The sequence below is a fragment of the Salmo trutta genome, unplaced genomic scaffold (genome assembly GCF_901001165.1).
Source record: "Salmo trutta unplaced genomic scaffold, fSalTru1.1, whole genome shotgun sequence".
Taxonomy (NCBI): Eukaryota; Metazoa; Chordata; class Actinopteri; order Salmoniformes; family Salmonidae; genus Salmo; species Salmo trutta.
This window is the reverse complement of record NW_021822733.1, coordinates 198,876-216,775: the sequence shown is the minus strand read 5'-3', so window position 1 is coordinate 216,775 and position 17,900 is coordinate 198,876. Positions and strand designations below refer to the sequence as shown.

The 17,900-nt window shown below is 43.4% G+C and overlaps 1 protein-coding gene across 1 annotated transcript; it reads left to right on the top strand.

Annotated features, from left to right (window-relative positions):
- Nucleotides 1-202: 202 nt before the first annotated feature.
- LOC115184093 (charged multivesicular body protein 2b) lies at nt 203-14,069 on the top strand. The gene is made up of 6 exons (XM_029745078.1): nt 203-394; nt 1,399-1,490; nt 3,694-3,888; nt 4,610-4,712; nt 10,212-10,318; nt 13,333-14,069. Exons 1-6 carry the CDS (start codon nt 361-363, stop codon nt 13,444-13,446), a joined length of 645 nt encoding a protein of 214 aa, XP_029600938.1. The 5' UTR covers nt 203-360; the 3' UTR covers nt 13,447-14,069.
- Nucleotides 14,070-17,900: the final 3,831 nt, after the last annotated feature.

Sequence of the window (17,900 nt, the reverse complement as noted above, 5' to 3'; positions counted from 1 at the left end):
CCAGGCGACATGGCTCAGTTTGAGCCTCCTAGAGGTTGGCTTTCTCCCCAGGCGACATGGCTCAGTTTGAGCCTCCTAGAGGTTGGCTTTCTCCCCAGGCGACATGGCTCAGTGTGTGCCTCCTAGAGGTTGGCTTTCTCCCCAGGCGACATGGCTCAGTTTGAGCGCAGCGCTTTTATTCTAGCTTGTCTGGAACGCCCCCATTAAAGTGCTGCACTTCCTGCTTCTCTCCGAACCAGGAAATAAACAAGTCGGTGGTCGGGTTTTAATTTAACAGGCGGTGTAAGGCTACAGAGCCCTTTTATAAAAAAAAATTAGCCATCGAATTATATCTATTTGGACAAGTTATCGCCTGTCACCATGGCCGGCTTCTTCAAGAAAAAGACAGTAGATGGTAAGTGTACACCGACTCGGTATTTCAGCTAGCCGACATTAGCAAAGTTAGCTTCAGTCGCTTCTAATCCGAGAGTGTAAAACTTAACGTTACACACTAGTCTCTAACAGGTAGGCACAGCATTCCTATTACAAGTCAAAATGTTTAATAAACTTCATATTTTTCCATTTTTTTTTTTTTACTAGTTTTTGTCGTTTTAAATAGGAGGTAATCTGAGTGGAGGGGGGGAAAACACAGGGAAGTGTTACTAGCCAGCCTTTCAATACTCTGGTCTGTATAGAGAACCACAGAGTCATATCACCAATAACGTAGCAGTATGTTGGTCCTTCTGGCCGGAGGAGGTGGCGATACGGTATCCACAGGAAACGTTTGCTCTGCCCGACGTTTTGCGGTCCAGGTAGGTTCTGTCACTTGGATTTTCAGTCTCTTCATGCATAGAGACCCACATGATGAGGCTGCTGCTGCAAAATCCCCTCTGCGGATCTCTCGTCTGTCTGTCTGTCTGTCAGTTCAAAGGGCTTCATTGTCATGGGAAACGGATGTTTTTGCTATGACCAAAACAACTGATATAAACAATAACAATTGTTTCTCTCTCGCTCTCTTCTCATCTCTGTGTTTGCCAAGTACTTATCTTGTAGTCTTCTCTCCCACCGCTACCAAGGCCAAGTACTGATCTTGTAGTCTTCTCTCCCATCGCTACCAAGGCCTAGTACTGATCTTGTAGTCTTCTCTCCCATCGCTGCCAAGGCCTAGTACTTATCTTGTAGTCTTCTCTCCCACAGCTACCAAGGCCTAGTACTTATCTTGTAGTGTTCTCTCCCATCGCTACCAAGGCCTAGTACTTATCTTGTATTCTCTCCCACCGCTACCAAGGCCCAGTACTTATCTTGTAGTCTTCTCTCCCACAGCTACCAAGGCCTAGTACTTATCTTGTAGTCTTCTCTCCCATCGCTACCAAGGCCTAGTACTTATCTTGTATTCTTCTCTCCCATCGCTGTGTCTAGATGTGATAAAGGAGCAGACCAAAGAGCTGAGAGGAACCCAGAGACAGATCACCAGAGACAGAACTTCCCTGGAGAAGCAGGAAAAACAACTGGTGGGTGTGTAGTTGTAGTCTGTTCTGACAAGCCCTGCAAAGTCCAGTAGTGAATACAGAGAGTATCTGAGTCATGGATAATGTACAGTATTCAGACCGCCTCAATCTACACCACACACACACACACAATACTGCATAATGACAAAGCAAAAAAACAGATTTCGACATTTTTACGTAGTTATAAAAAATAACTGAAATATCACATTTTACATCAGTATTCAGACCCTTTCCCTCGATCCTGACTAGTCTCCCAGTCCCTGCTGTAGAAAAACATCCCCACAGCATGATGCTGCCACCACCATGCTTCACCGTAGGGATGGTGCCAGGTTTCCTCCAGTCGTGACGCTTGGCATTCAGGCCAAAGAGTTCAATATTGGTCCTTTAGGTGCCTTTTGGGAAAACTCCAAGTGGGCTGTCATGTGCCTTTTACTGAGGAGTGGCTTCCGTCTGGCCACTCTACCATAAAGGCCTGATTGGTGGAGTGCTGCAGAGATGGTTGTCCTCCTGGAAGTTTCTCCCATCTCCACAGAGGACCTCCGGAGCTCTGTCAGAGTGACCATTGGGTTCTTGGTCACCTCCGTGACCAAGGCCCTTCTCCATCCGATTGATGAGTTTGGCCGGGCAGCCAGCTCTAGGAAGAGTCTTGGTGGTTCCAAACTTCTTCCATTGAAGAACGATCGAGGCCACTGTGTTATTGGGGACCTTCAATGCAGCAGAAATGTTTTGGTAGCCTTCCCCAGATCTGTGCCTCGACACAATCCTGTCTCGGAGCTCTACAGACAATTCCTTTGACCTCATGTCTAAGTTTTGCTCTGACCTTATATAGACAGGTGTGTGCCTTTCCAAATCATGTCCAATCAATTGAATTTACCACAGGTGGACTCCAATCAAGTTGTAGAAACATCTCAAGGATGATCAATGGAAACAGGATGGACCTGAGCTCAATTTAGAGTCTCATAGCAAAGGGTCTGAATACTTATGTAAATAAGGTTTCTGTTTTATTTGTAATACATTTGTAAAAATGTCTAAACCTGTTTTCGCTTTCGTCATTATGGGGTATTGTGTGGAGATTGATGAGAAAAAAAAAACATTTAATTTAATCAATTTTAGAATAAAGCTGTAACGTAAGAAAATGTGTAAAAAGTGAAGGGGTCTGAATTCTTTCCGGATGCGCTGTAGGTCTATGTGGAAAACCCTGCCGGGAGCCTGTTTGATATCATTACATTCATGCCAAACATAACAATGGAGTGACAGGAAGTTGGTATGATGTGACACAAACAGGCTGGCACCCAGGCTAGTCAGCCCCAGGTTGTTGTCTTGGTTTCCAGCTTTGTCTTTTGTATACAGTACCCACCACCACGCTGGGCACTGTATATTGGGTCGACAGGGTAGCTCAGTTGGTAGAGCATGGTTTTTTGCAACGCCAGGGTTGTGGGTTCGATTCCCACGATGGGCCAGCACAGGGAAAAAAAATATTTAAAAAAATGTATGAAATGTATGCATTCACTACTGTAAGTCGCTCTGGATAAGAACGTCTGCTAAATGACTAAAATGTAAATGTAGAGCGTTGGACTTGTAACCCGAAAGGTTGCAAGTTCGAATCCCCGAGCTGACAAAGCAAATCAAATCTGTCGTTCTGCCCCCTGAACAAGGCAGTTAACCCACTGTTCCCTGGTAGGCCGTCATTGTAAAATAAGAATTTGTTCTTCACTGACTTGCCTGGTTAAATAAAGGTAAAATAAATAAAAATGCTTCACTGTAGGGCTGGTGCCAGGTTTCCAGAACATTTCTACAAACCTGTTTTTGCTTTGTCATTATGGGGTATTGTGATGTCATTATGGGGTCTTGTGATGTGATGTCATTATGGGGTCTTGTGATGTCAGTATGGGGTATTGTGATGTCATTATGGGGTCTTGTGATGTCATTATGGGGTCTTGTGATGTCATTATGGGGTCTTGTGATGTCATTATGGGGTATTGTGATGTCATTATGGGGTATTGTGATGTCATTATGGGGTATTGTGATGTCATTATGGGGTATTGTGATGTCATTATGGGGTATTGTGATGTCATTATGGGGTATTGTGATGTGTAGATTGATGAGGGGGGGAAACGATTTAATCAATTTTAGAATAAGGCTGTAACAAAATGTGGGGAAATGTCCACGGGGTCTGAATACTTTCCGAATGCACGCCGTCTCCCAGGAGATGGAGATTAAGAAGATGGCGAAGACGGGGAACAAGGAGGCGTGTACCATCCTGGCCAAGCAGCTGATTCAGCTGAGGAGACAGAAGAACAGAAGCTACGCCGTCGGTTCAAAGGTCACCTCCATGTCCTCTCAGACCAAACTCATGAACTCCCAGATGAAGATGGCAGGGGCCATGGCTACCACGACCAAAGTAAGTGTGGATCAGTGGGCTGCTTCTACCCACAGGGGGGTGGGATACACCTTGGACGTCCTGTCTGTCTGTCACTCCTGTCTGTGTCTCTGTCACTCCTGTCTGTGTCTCTGTCACTCCTGTCTGTGTCTCTGTCACTCCTGTCTGTGTCTCTGTCACTCCTGTCTGTGTCTCTGTCACTCCTGTCTGTGTCTCTGTCTGTCTCTGTCTATGTCTCTGTCTGTCTCTGTCTGTGTCTCTGTCTGTCTCTGTCTGTGCTGTATTTTAATGGGTGTTGTCTTCCTTTTGCAAAGTGTAACCAGAGTGTAACCATGTGACTCTCCTCTCCCCTCCTCTCCCCTCCTCTCCCTTCCTCTCCTCTCCTCTCCTCTCCCCTCCTCTCCTCTCCCCTCCTCTCCTCTCCTCTCCTCTCCTCTCCTCTCCTCTCCTCTCCCCTCCTCTCCTCTCCTCTCCCCTCCTCTCCTCTCCTCTCCTCTCCTCTCCTCTCCCCTCCCCTCCCCTCCCCTCCTCTCCCCTCCCCTCCCCTCCCCTCCTCTCCTCTCCCCTCCTCTCCTCTCCTCTCCTCTCCTCTCCCCTCCCCTCCCCTCCTCTCCTCTCCTCTCCTCTCCCCTCCCCTCCCCTCCTCTCCTCTCCTCTCCCCTCCTCTCCCCTCCTCTCCCCTCCTCTCCCCTCCTCTCCTCTCCTCTCCTCTCCTCTCCCTTCCTCTCCTCTCCCGTCTCAGACTATGCAGGCTGTGAATAAGAAGATGGACCCTCAGAAGATGCAACAGACCATGCAGAACTTCCAGAAGGAGAACATGAAGATGGAGATGTCAGAGGAGCTGAGTAAGACTGGATCTATATTCCACATTCTATGTTGTCCTCCATGATAAGACTGGATCTATATTCCACATTCTATGTTGTTGTCCTCATGCTATTAAGACTGGATCTATATTACACATTCTATGTTGTCCTCCATGATAAGACTGGATCTATGTTACACATTCTATGTTATCCTCATGATGATAAGACTGGATCTATAGTACACATTCTATGTTGTCGTCCTGATGATAACACTGGATCTATATTCCACATTCTATGTTGTCTTCATGATGATAAGACTGGATCTATATTACACATTCTATATTATACATTCTATGTTGTCCTCATGATGATAAGACTGGATCTATATTACACATTCTATGTTGTTGTCCTCATGATAAGACATAATATTATTACCTATATAGTGTAATATTATTACCTATATAGTGTACTATTATTACCTATATAGTGTACTATTATTACCTATATAGTGTACTATTATTACCTATATAGTGTACTATTATTACCTATATAGTGTGCTATTATTACCTATATAGTGTGCTATTATTACCTATATAGTGTACTATTATTACCTATATAGTGTACTATTATTACCTATATAGTGTGCTATATGCTATTATTACCTATATAGTGTACTATTATTACCTATATAGTGTACTATTATTACCTATATAGTGTACTATTATTACCTATATAGTGTACTATTATTACCTATATAGTGTACTATATGCTAGTATTACCTATATAGTGTACTAGTATTACCTATATAGTGTGCTATATGCTATTATTACCTATATAGTGTACTATTATTACCTATATAGTGTACTATTATTACCTATATAGTGTACTATATGCTAGTATTACCTATATAGTGTACTAGTATTACCTATATAGTGTGCTATATGCTATTATTACCTATATAGTGTACTAGTATTACCTATATAGTGTACTAGTATTACCTATATAGTGTACTATGTACTATTATTACCTATATAGTGTACTATTATTACCTATATAGTGTACTATGTACTATTATTACCTATATAGTGTACTATTATTACCTATATAGTGTGCTATATGCTATTATTACCTATATAGTGTACTATTATTACCTATATAATGTACTATTATTACCTATATAGTGTATTATATACTATAATTACCTATATAGTGTATTATTATTACCTATATAGTGTACTATTATTACCTATATAGTGTACTATTATTACCTATATAGTGTGCTATTATTACCTATATAGTGTACTATTATTACCTATATAGTGTACTATTATTACCTATATAGTGTACTATATACTATTATTACCTATATAGTGTGCTATATGCTATTATTACCTATATAGTGTGCTATTATTACCTATATAGTGTGCTATTATTACCTATATAGTGTGCTATTATTACCTATATAGTGTACTATTATTACCTATATAGTGTGCTATATGCTATTATTACCTATATAGTGTACTATTATTACCTATATAGTGTGCTATTATTACCTATATAGTGTATTATATACTATTATTACCTATATAGTGTACTATATACTATTATTACCTATATAGTATACTATTATTACCTATATAGTGTGCTATTATTACCTATATAGTGTACTATTATTACCTATATAGTGTATTATATACTATTATTACCTATATAGTGTATTATTATTACCTATATAGTGTATTATTATTACCTATATAGTGTACTATTATTACCTATATAGTGTGCTATTATTACCTATATAGTGTACTATTATTACCTATATAGTGTACTATTATTACCTATATAGTGTGCTATTATTACCTATATAGTGTGCTATATGCTATTATTACCTATATAGTGTACTATTATTACCTATATAGTGTACTATTATGACCTATATAGTGTATTATATACTATTATTACCTATATAGTGTACTATATACTATTATTACCTATATAGTGTACTATTATTACCTATATAGTGTACTATTATTACCTATATAGTGTGCTATTATTACCTATATAGTGTGCTATTATTACCTATATAGTGTATTATATACTATTATTACCTATATAGTGTACTATTATTACCTATATAGTGTATTATATACTATTATTACCTATATAGTGTATTATATACTATTATTACCTATATAGTGTACTATATACTATTATTACCTATATAGTGTATTATATACTATTATTACCTATATAGTGTATTATATAGTATTATTACCTATATAGTGTACTATTATTACCTATATACTATTATTACCTATATAGTGTACTATTATTACCTATATAGTGTACTATTATTACCTATATAGTGTACTATTATTACCTATATAGTGTACTATTATTACCTATATAGTGTACTATGTTTGACCAGAGCCATATTGCTCTGTGACCAATGGTTTCATCTGAAATGACACCCTGTCCCTTATATAGGGCCCTGGTAGACAGTAGTGGACTATATAGGGTCCTGGTAGACAGTAGTGTACTATATAGGGCCCTGGTAGACGTTAGTGGACTATATAGGGCCCTGGTAGACAGTAGTGGACTATATAGGGCCCTGGTAGACGGTAGTGGACTATATAGGGCCCCGGTAGACAGTAGTGTACTATATAGGGTCCTGGTAGACAGTAGTGTACTATATTGGGGATATACTATATAGGGCCCTGGTAGACAGTAGTGGACTATATTGGGGATATACTATATAGGGCCCTGGTAGACGGTAGTGTACTATATAGGGCCCTGGTAGACGGTAGTGTACTATATAGGGCCCTGGTAGACAGTAGTGGACTATATAGGGCCCTGGTAGACGGTAGTAGACTATATAGGGCCCTGGTAGACGTTAGTGGACTATATAGGGCCCTGGTAGACAGTAGTGGACTATATAGGGCCCTGGTAGACGGTAGTGGACTATATAGGGCCCCGGTAGACAGTAGTGTACTATATAGGGTCCTGGTAGACAGTAGTGTACTATATTGGGGATATACTATATAGGGCCCTGGTAGACAGTAGTGGACTATATTGGGGATATACTATATAGGGCCCTGGTAGACGGTAGTGTACTATATAGGGCCCTGGTAGACGGTAGTGTACTATATAGGGCCCTGGTAGACAGTAGTGGACTATATAGGGCCCTGGTAGACGGTAGTAGACTATATAGGGCCCTGGTAGACGGTAGTGGACTATATAGGGCCCTGGTAGACGGTAGTGGACTATATAGGGCCCTGGTAGACGGTAGTGGACTATATAGGGCCCATGGTAGACGGTAGTGGACTATATAGGGCCCATGGTAGACGGTAGTGGACTATATAGGGCCCTGGTAGACAGTAGTGGACTATATAGGGCCCTGGTAGACAGTAGTGGACTATATAGGGCCCTGGTAGACAGTAGTGGACTATATAGGGCCCTGGTAGACAGTAGTGGACTATATAGGGCCCTGGTAGACAGTAGTGGACTATATAGGGCCCTGGTAGACAGTAGTGGACTATATAGGGCCCTGGTAGACAGTAGTGGACTATATAGGGCCCTGGTAGACAGTAGTGGACTATATAGGGCCCTTGGTAGACAGTAGTGGACTATATAGGGGATATACTATATAGGGCCCCGGTAGACAGTAGTGTACTATATAGGGCCCTGGTAGACGGTAGTGGACTATATAGGGCCCTGGTAGACAGTAGTGGACTATATAGGGCCCTGGTAGACAGTAGTGTTCTATATAGGGCCCTGGTAGACAGTAGTGGACTATATAGGGCCCTGGTAGACAGTAGTGTTCTATATAGGGCCCTGGTAGACAGTAGTGGACTATATAGGGCCCTGGTAGACAGTAGTGGACTATATAGGGTCCTGGTAGACAGTAGTGGAGTATATAGGGCCCTGGTAGACAGTAGTGTGCCATTTTGGACAACACCATTGTCATTATCAAGAAGCCCCTCCCCCATGTCACTCATGTGTCCATATGCAGTACCAGTCAACAGTTTGGACACACCTACTCATTCAAGGGTTTTTCTTAATTTTTACTATTTTCTACATTGTAGAATAATAGTGAAGACATCAAAACTATGAAATAACACATATGGAATCATGTAGTAACCAAAAAAGTGTTAAACAAATCAAAATACATTTGAGATTCTTCAAAGTAGCCACCCTTTGCCTTGATGACAGCTTTGCACACTCTTGACATTCTCTCAACCAGCTTCATGAGGTAGTCACCTGGAATGCATTTCAATTAACAGGTATGCCTTGTTAAAAGTTAATTTGTGGAATTTCTTTCCTTCTTAATGCGTTTGAGCCAATCAGTTGTGACATGGTAGGGGTGGTATACAGAAGATAGCCCTATTTGGTAAAAGACTAAGACCATATTATGGCAAGAACAGCTCAAATATGCAGAGAGAAACAACAGTCCATCATTACTTTAAGACATGAAGGTCAGTCAATCTGGAATATTTTAAGAACTTTGAAAGTTTCTTCAAGTGCAGCCGCAAAACCCATCAAGCGATATGATGAAACTGGCTCTCATGAGGACCGCCACAGGAAAGGAAGACCCAGAGTTCCCTCTGCTGCAGAGGATAAGTTCATTAGAGTTACCAGCCTCATGAGGACCGCCACAGGAAAGGAAGACCCAGAGTTCCCTCTGCTGCAGAGGATAAGTTCATTAGAGTTACAGGCCTCAGAAATTGCAGCCCAAATAAATGCTTCACAGAGTTCAAGTAACAGACACATCTCAACATCCACTGTTCAGAGGAGACTGTGTGAATCAGGCCTTCATGGTCGATTCGTTGCAAAGAAACCACTACTAAAGGACACCAATAAGAAGAAGAGACTCGCTTGGACCAAGAAACAAGAGCAATGGACATTAGACCAGTGGACATTTTTGGTTCCAACCACTGTGTCTTTGAGACGCAGAGTAGGTGAACGGATGATCTCCGCATTTGTGGTTCCCAAATTGAAGCATGGAGGAAGAGGTGTGGGGGTGCTTTGCTGGTGTCTGTGATTTATTTAGAATTTATAGCACACTTAACCAACATGGCCTACACCTCAACCCAATTGAGATGGTTTGGGATGAGATGGACAGCAGAGTGAAAAGAAAAGCAGTCGACAAGTGCTCAGCATATGTGGGAACTCCTTCAAGACTGTTGGAAAAACATTCCATTTGAAGCTGGTTGAGAGAATGCCAAGAGTGTGCAAATCTGTCATCAAGACAAAGGGTGGCTATTTTTGAAGAATCTCAAATATAAAATGTTTTGATTAGTTTTAACACTTTCTTTTGGTTACTACATGATTCCATACTACATGATTCCATAAGTGTTATTTCATAGTTTTGATGTCTTCACTATTATTTTACAATGTAGAAAATAGTAAAAAATAAAGAAAAATCCTTGAATGAGTAGGTGTTCTAAAACTTTTGACCGGTAGTGTGTGTGTGTGTGTGTGTGTGTGTGTGTGTGACGGGGTGTTTTATCGGAGTCATCTCTCTCTGTCTCCTCCTCTCAGTTAACGATACGCTGGACGAGATCTTTGATGCGTCTGGAGACGAGGAGGAGTCTGACAGCATCGTTAACCAGGTTCTGGACGAGATCGGCATCGAGATATCGGGAAAGGTGAGACATTTTAGTGTTTATTGGGAAATATAATGTGTTATCAATGATGTACCTGATTTTATTTTTATTTATTTTATTTATTTATTTAAACCTGTTAAGGACAGACGTTCCGCTAGCGGGACTCCTAGCCAATGGCATCGCACGGCACGAAATACAAAACCAACTAAAATACCACAATTCAATTTTCTCAAACAATCAACTATTTTACACCATTTTAAAGACAAGACTCTCGTTAATCTAACCACATTGTCCAATTTCAAAAAGGCTTTACAACGAAAGCAAAACATTAGATTATGTCAGCAGAGTACCCAGCCAAAAATAATCACAGCCATTTTCAAGCTAGCATATAATGTCACATAAACCCAAACCACAGCTAAATGCAGCACTAACCTTTGATGATCTTCATCAGATGACACTCCTTGGACATTATGTTATACAATACATGCATGTTTTGTTCAATCAAGTTCATATTTATATCAAAAACCAGCTTTTTACATTAGCATGTGATGTTCAGAACTAGCATTCCCACCGAACACTTCCGGTGAATTTAAATTACTCACGATTAACGTTCACAAAATACATAATTATTTTAAGAATTATAGATACAGAACTCCTTTATGCAATCGCGGTGTCCGATTTTAAAATAGCTTTTCGGTGAAAGCACATTTTGCAATATTCTGAGTAGATAGCCCGGCCATCATGGCTAGCTAATTTGACACCCACCAAGTGTGGTACTCACCAAACTCAGAATTACTATTAGAAAAATTGGATTACCTTTGCTGTTCTTTGTCAGAATGCACTCCCAGGACTTCTACAACAAATGTTGTTTTGGTTCCAAATAATCCATAGTTATATTCAAATAGCTCCGTTTTGTTCGTGCATTCAGGTCACTAGCCGAAGGGTGACGCGCGAGCGCATTTCGTGACACATTTCAAAATATTCCATTACCGTACTTAGAAGCATGTCAAACGCCATTTAAAATCAATTTTTATGCTATTTTTCTCGTAAAATAGCGATAATATTCCAACCGGGCGACGTTGTATTCATTCAAAGGCTGAAAGAAAAAAATGGAGTAGTCTCGTGGACGCGCGTCTCCAGTGTCACTGTTCCCAGCCTGACCACTAACAAATACTCCTGCTGTTCTTAGCCCAGAGACAGGAGACACGTCATTCCACTTTCTGGCGCCTTCTGAGAGCCAATGGAAGCCTTAGAAAATGTCACGTTACAGCACAGATGCTGTATTTTCGATAGAGATGCTACAGAAGGACAATAAATTGTCAGACAGGGCACTTTCTGTATGGAATCTTTTCAGGTTTTTGCCTGCCATATGAGTTCTGTTATACTCACAGACACCATTCAAACAGTTTTAGAAACTTTAGGGTGTTTTCTATCCAAATATACTAATTATATGCATATTCTAGTTTCTGGGCAGGAGTAGTAACCAGATTAAATCGGGTACGTTTTTTTATCCGGCCGTGCAAATACTGCCCCCTATCCCAAACATTTTAATAAAGGCAGAATAAATCTAGAGACTAAAACCTGATATTGGGAACTGTAAGAGAGATCCTTGGGGCTGGTTTCCCAGATACAGATTAAGACCAGTCCTGGATTTAAAATAACTTTCATTTGGAGATTTGAAATGGGACCAGGGTTAGTCTGTGTCCGGGAAACTGGACCTGTATGTAGCATTATAAACTGGCTGGTTCCAGCCCTGAACGCTGATTGGCTGACAAGGGTTCTGCTGGGTTAGGGTGCTACTGGGTTAGGGTCCTACTGGGTTAGGGTCCTACTGGGTTAGGGTCTTACTGGGTTAGGGTCTTACTGGGTTAGGGTTCTAATGGGTTAGGGTCCACCTGGGTTAGGGTTAGGGTCCACCTGGGTTAGGGTCCACCTGGGTTAGGGTCCACCTGGGTTAGGGTCCTACTGGGTTAGGGTCTTACTGGGTTAGGATTAGGGTCCAACAGGATTAGGGTCCAACAGGGTTAGGGTCCTACTGGGTTAGGGTCCTACTGGGTTAGGGTCCTACTGGGTTAGGGTTAGGGTCCACCTGGGTTAGGGTCCACCTGGGTTAGGGTCCACCTGGGTTAGGGTCCTACTGGGTTAGGGTCCACCTGGGTTAGGGTCCACCTGGGTTAGGGTTAGGGTCCTACTGGGTTAGGGTCCACCTGGGTTAGGGTCCACCTGGGTTAGGGTCCACCTGGGTTAGGGTTAGGGTCCTACTGGGTTAGGGTCCACCTGGGTTAGGGTCCACCTGGGTTAGGGTCCACCTGGGTTAGGGTCCACCTGGGTTAGGGTCCAACAGGGTTAGGGTCCTACTGGGTTAGGGTCCTACTGGGTTAGGGTCCACCTGGGTTAGGGTCCTACTGGGTTAGGGTCCTACTGGGTTAGGGTCCTACTGGGGATGTCATTCTGCAGCTCTATGGAAATACTCTAAAGTAAGTTAGCCTTGTCTGAGCCAGAATGGCCCATTGGGCAGGAGCTGAATCTCCTGTTTCTGTAGTGAGACAGCTTGATGTACCAGTACACCCCCTGGACAGGACACTAGTCTATATCCTGTTTCTGTAGTGAGGCAGCTTGATGTACCAGGACACCCCCTGGACAGGACACTAGTCTATCTCCTGTTTCTGCAGAGAGACAGCTTGATGTACAGTACACCCCCTGGACAGGACACTAGTCTATCTCCTGTTTCTGTAGTGAGACAGCTTGATGTACCAGGACACCCCCTGGACAGGACACTAGTCTACCTCCTGTTTGTGTAGTGAGGCAGCTTGATGTACCAGGACAGCCCCTGGACAGGACACTAGTCTATCTCCTGTTTCTGTAGTGAGGCAGCTTGATGTACCAGGACAACCCCTGGACAGGACACTAGTCTACCTCCTGTTTGTGTAGTGAGGCAGCTTGATGTACCAGGACACCCCCTGGACAGGACACTAGTACTGTGGAAATACTATGAATGGCATACGCTTGGGAGGATCAAGGTTGAGTTGATTCATTGTTGTTCTTATTGATCGTAGATGGTGAACGCTCCTTCAACCAGCAGAAACAACCCCGCCTCTTCTACCTCGAAATCAGACGGCATCTCCGACGAAGACATCGAACGACAGCTCAAAGCCTTGGGAGTGGACTAACACACACACACACACACACCCTGTGCCTGGACACACACACACACGACTCCCCATGCTCCGTTTCTGACATGCCTTTTCTGGGATATAGTGACACTATTATATTTATATATATATATATATATATCGTCTATATGACTGTAGATGCCACTGCATGTAGTTGTAGATGTCCTGCTGTGTATTGGGGTCTATGCAGTGGCCACACAAGGAGAGAGAGGTTGAATAACAGGGCTAGCTACGTTCATTAGCCAAACGTTGTAGAACGTTGCAGGTGAAATAAAACGTTAGCAATAGAGCCTCATTCTACATGTCAGAGAGGTATGTTTTGTTTGTTCTGTAGAGCATATTCCTATCTGAACGTTGCAAAAGGTTTTCGTCCTACTGATGGTTTTCCACCTGTGTGGAGTTTCAGAACAGGAAGTACAGGAGAATGCTGCTATTGTTCCAGGTCAGCGCTCCAAAAGGTCACGGGATTTATCAAGATTAAAGTTAATAACAGCCTATCAATTAAAAAAATAACTAACTTTTTTTTTCCAGAAACAGGAAGTTGAATTGCATGTGTAACTGCTGATGATACTTGTTGACAGTCATTTATTTTCATTTTGAATACATGAACAGTAGAATCTGAAACTGCCTTTCACCACCCTGGAAACCAACTTTAGGATTAGTCCATTTTTCATCCCCCCCACTCAGCCCCACCTCTCCCTGTCCCCCCCACCTCTGCCTGTCCCCCCCACCTCTCCCTGTCCCCCCCCCACTCAGCCCCACCTCTCCCTGTCCCCCCCACCTCTCCCTGTCCCCCCCACCTCTCCCTGTCCCCCCCCACTCAGCCCCACCTCTCCCTGTCCCCCCCACCTCTCCCTGTCCCCCCCCACTCAGCCCCACCTCTCCCTGTCCCCTCCCACTCAGCCCCACCTCTCCGTGTCCCCCCCACCTCTCCCTCTCCCCCCCACTTAGCCCCACCTCTCCGTGTCCCCCCCACCTCTCCCTGTCCCCCCCACTTAGCCCCACCTCTCCCTGTCCCCCCCACCTCTCCCTGTCCCCCCCACTTAGCCCCACCTCTCCCGTCCTTCCAGATGTCATGGAAACCTGGGCTCCTGAGGCCGTCCTTCCAAATGTCATGGAAACCTGGGCTCCTGAGGCCCGACTGGACCTCAGTGTTACTGTATGTCTGTCGGTAATGACACCACTGTCTGAACCAGTAGGGGACTTCAGCAGGGCTCGTATTCACAAAGCATCTCAGAGTAGCAGTGCTGATCTAGGATCAGGTCCCTCATTCATTATCATCTAGGATCAGGTCCCCCCCCTCTTATCCATTATGATCTAGGATCAGGTCCCCCCCCCCTCTTATCCATTATGATCTAGGATCAGGTCCCCCTCTTATTTATTATGATTTAGGATCAGGTCCCCTCTTATCCATTATGATCTAGGATCAGGTCCCCCTCTTATCCATTATGATCTAGGATCAGGTCCCCCTCTTATTCATTAGGATCTAGGATCAGGTCCCCCTCTTATTCATTAGGATTTAGGATCAGGTCCCCCTCTTATTCATTATGATCTATAGGATCAGGTCCCCCTCTTATTCATTATGATCTATAGCATCAGTAGTAGTGGTAATCTAGGATCAGGTCCCCCTCTTATCCATTAGGATCTAGGATCAGGTCCCCTCTTATTCATTATGATCTAGGATCAGGTCCCCCTCTTATTCATTATGATCTAGGATCAGGTCCCCCTCTTATTCATTATGATCTATAGGATCAGGTCCCCCTCTTATTCATTATGATCTAGGATCAGGTCCCCTCTTATTCATTATGATCTAGGATCAGGTCCCCCTCTTATTCATTATGATCTAGGATCAGGTCCCCCTCTTAATCATTATGATCTAGGATCAGGGTCCCTCATTCATTATCATCTAGGATCAGGTCCCCCTCTTATGCATTAGGATCTAAAGCCAAACATGATGCTAGATCAGCACTCCTGTTGTGAGGCGCTTTGTGAACACGGCCCTGATATCTTAGAGCTGTGATGCGGTGGCCAACTCTTGTCCTGGGGAGCTACGCTCCTGCAGGGTTTTGTTCCGGCCCAACAGTCACAGACTTTATATTTATGTTTTTCTGCTATCCTCTCGTTTTGAGAAAGTGTAAATAAAATTATTTCTCAGATATACAAGGCACTTCATCAGATCTTCAGTCTGAAACAGAAATGTCAGTAGACCCTGGTCTAAAGTAGTGCACTATATAGGGAATAGGGTTCTATAGGCCCCTGGTCTAAAGTAGTGCACTATATAGGGAATAGGGTTCTATAGGCCCCTGGTCTAAAGTAGTGCACTATATAGGGAATAGGGCTCTGGTCTATAGTAGTGCACTATATAGGGAATAGGGCCCTGGTCTAAAGTAGTGCACTATATAGGGAATAGGGCTCTGGTCTAAAGTAGTGCACTATATAAGGAATAGGGCCCTGGTCTCTACATAGGGAAAATGTTTCCAAATACCATCCTATTCTCTAGGGATGTAGTGCACTACATAGGGAATAGGGTCCTGGTCTCTACATAGGGAACATGTAGTGCACTACACAGGGAATAGGGTCCTGGTCTCTACATAGGGAACATGTAGTGCACTACACAGGGAATAGGGTCCTGGTCTCTACATAGGGAACATGTAGTGCACTACACAGGGAATAGGGTCCTGGTCTCTACATAGGGAACATGTAGTGCACTACACAGGGAATAGGGTCCTGGTCTCTACATAGGGAACATGTAGTGCACTACATAGGGAATAGGGTCCTCCTCTGGTCGGGCAGATGAGACGTGCCCTGGCTGCAGGGTTAGTGGAGGTGTTGGTTGCCTTCTTATACCCACCTTTATCCCGCCCAGGGCCATCCCTCTGTGGGCACGAGAACACCAGGAGACCCCCTGAATGAATGGAAGGACATTTTAAAATACAGAGCTGCTTCAGTAGTTCCAGAACAACAATACAGCCATCAAAATGGAGGATTAAAAACACAAAGTCTGAATTATTGCCATTGTGGTCCGTACCTGGCCATGAGAGCTGCCCGACCAGCAGATAAAGATGGCAGCATCCAGCTCTTTCTTTAAGCCCTGGTGTACCAGAGGATTATAGAAATCAGTGATGACACTGAGCTGTCCAGCTGAGAGACACCAGACCCAGCACCTCCTGCAATCAGGAACAGAACTCCAGCTGCCGTTGGCAACCTGGGGCTTGGTTCCGGAACCCTCGGGCCGGGCAGTTGATGCACTTCCTGCCAGCATGGAGTCATACACCTTGACCAGGAAGAGAAGAGGAAGTCATGCTAATACCTCAACTGTTAACGTGCACTTTTAGTTTTAATACAGAACCATCATCACCTTGTGAATGTAGGTTAAAATGTCTACTCACTATCTTTAAAAGTTAATAAAACACCAGTCAGAGAAATAGTCTTTTCAAAATGTGCTTGTTACTGAAAATAAAAACAGCTTTGCATAAACTAGTGGTGTCTCCTGATATTTGGATGCCAGGTAGGAACTTTGTCACTTGTTGTATTCAAAATGGCAGCGTATTCTCCATAGGGCTCTGGTCTAAAAAATAGTGCACTATATAGGGAATAGGGAAGAAGGAGAGATCTTTTGGCCTCTGACCTCGTATCTGTCCAGTGCTCTGCACCTCACAGTTCATCCGCAGCCTCTCCCAGAAGATCTGAGCGGTCACTATGTTGTTGCTGATAAAGGCTGGGACTCTCCACGGCAACAGGACAAGATGATTACCGACCAGCCCACGACCCCTGAGATGAACTTTCATTAATCCCCCCCCCATGGGGAAATTAGTTGGCCATCCTTACAGCCATAGTATATTCACAACAGTTAAAATATTAAAAAATCGTATGATCATATATGATTGGTCAGGTAAAACGTGCAGTAGAGTCTGCACAGTGGCCATTAAAGTGCAGGGGGGGGGGGGGGCAGTGCCCCTGTGACAACAATTTTGGACCCCCTTGTGGCCCCCCTAAATGTGGAGTATGAAATAATTTTTACATAACAAATTTTTGCTATCGTTCTTTTTTTACATCCGTTATTAGACAGTGGCAACGATGATGATTATGAACAGGGTCTTTTGCCTGCTAATGGCAGTGCAGAAAACGATATGACAACAATAACGTCTAATCTAACTGGCCCCTCTAACAGTACAACTGGCCCCTCTAACAGTACAACTGGCCCCAGCTTGGCCCCTCCAGTTGAAATGGTCTAGAACCACCACTGATGTCATGTGGTGTAGGACTGACTACCTGCAGCCCTACAGACATGGTGGTCAACAAGACTCCTGAACTACTGCTACCTACAGGGGTTTACTGGAGCTAAAACAGATCGGATCAATAAGGACATGATGCAATGAGACAGCGATCAATTTACCTTTGAGGAATGGGTCTGAAGAAGAGGAAAAAACGGCACTCTTCCTCAAAGGGTG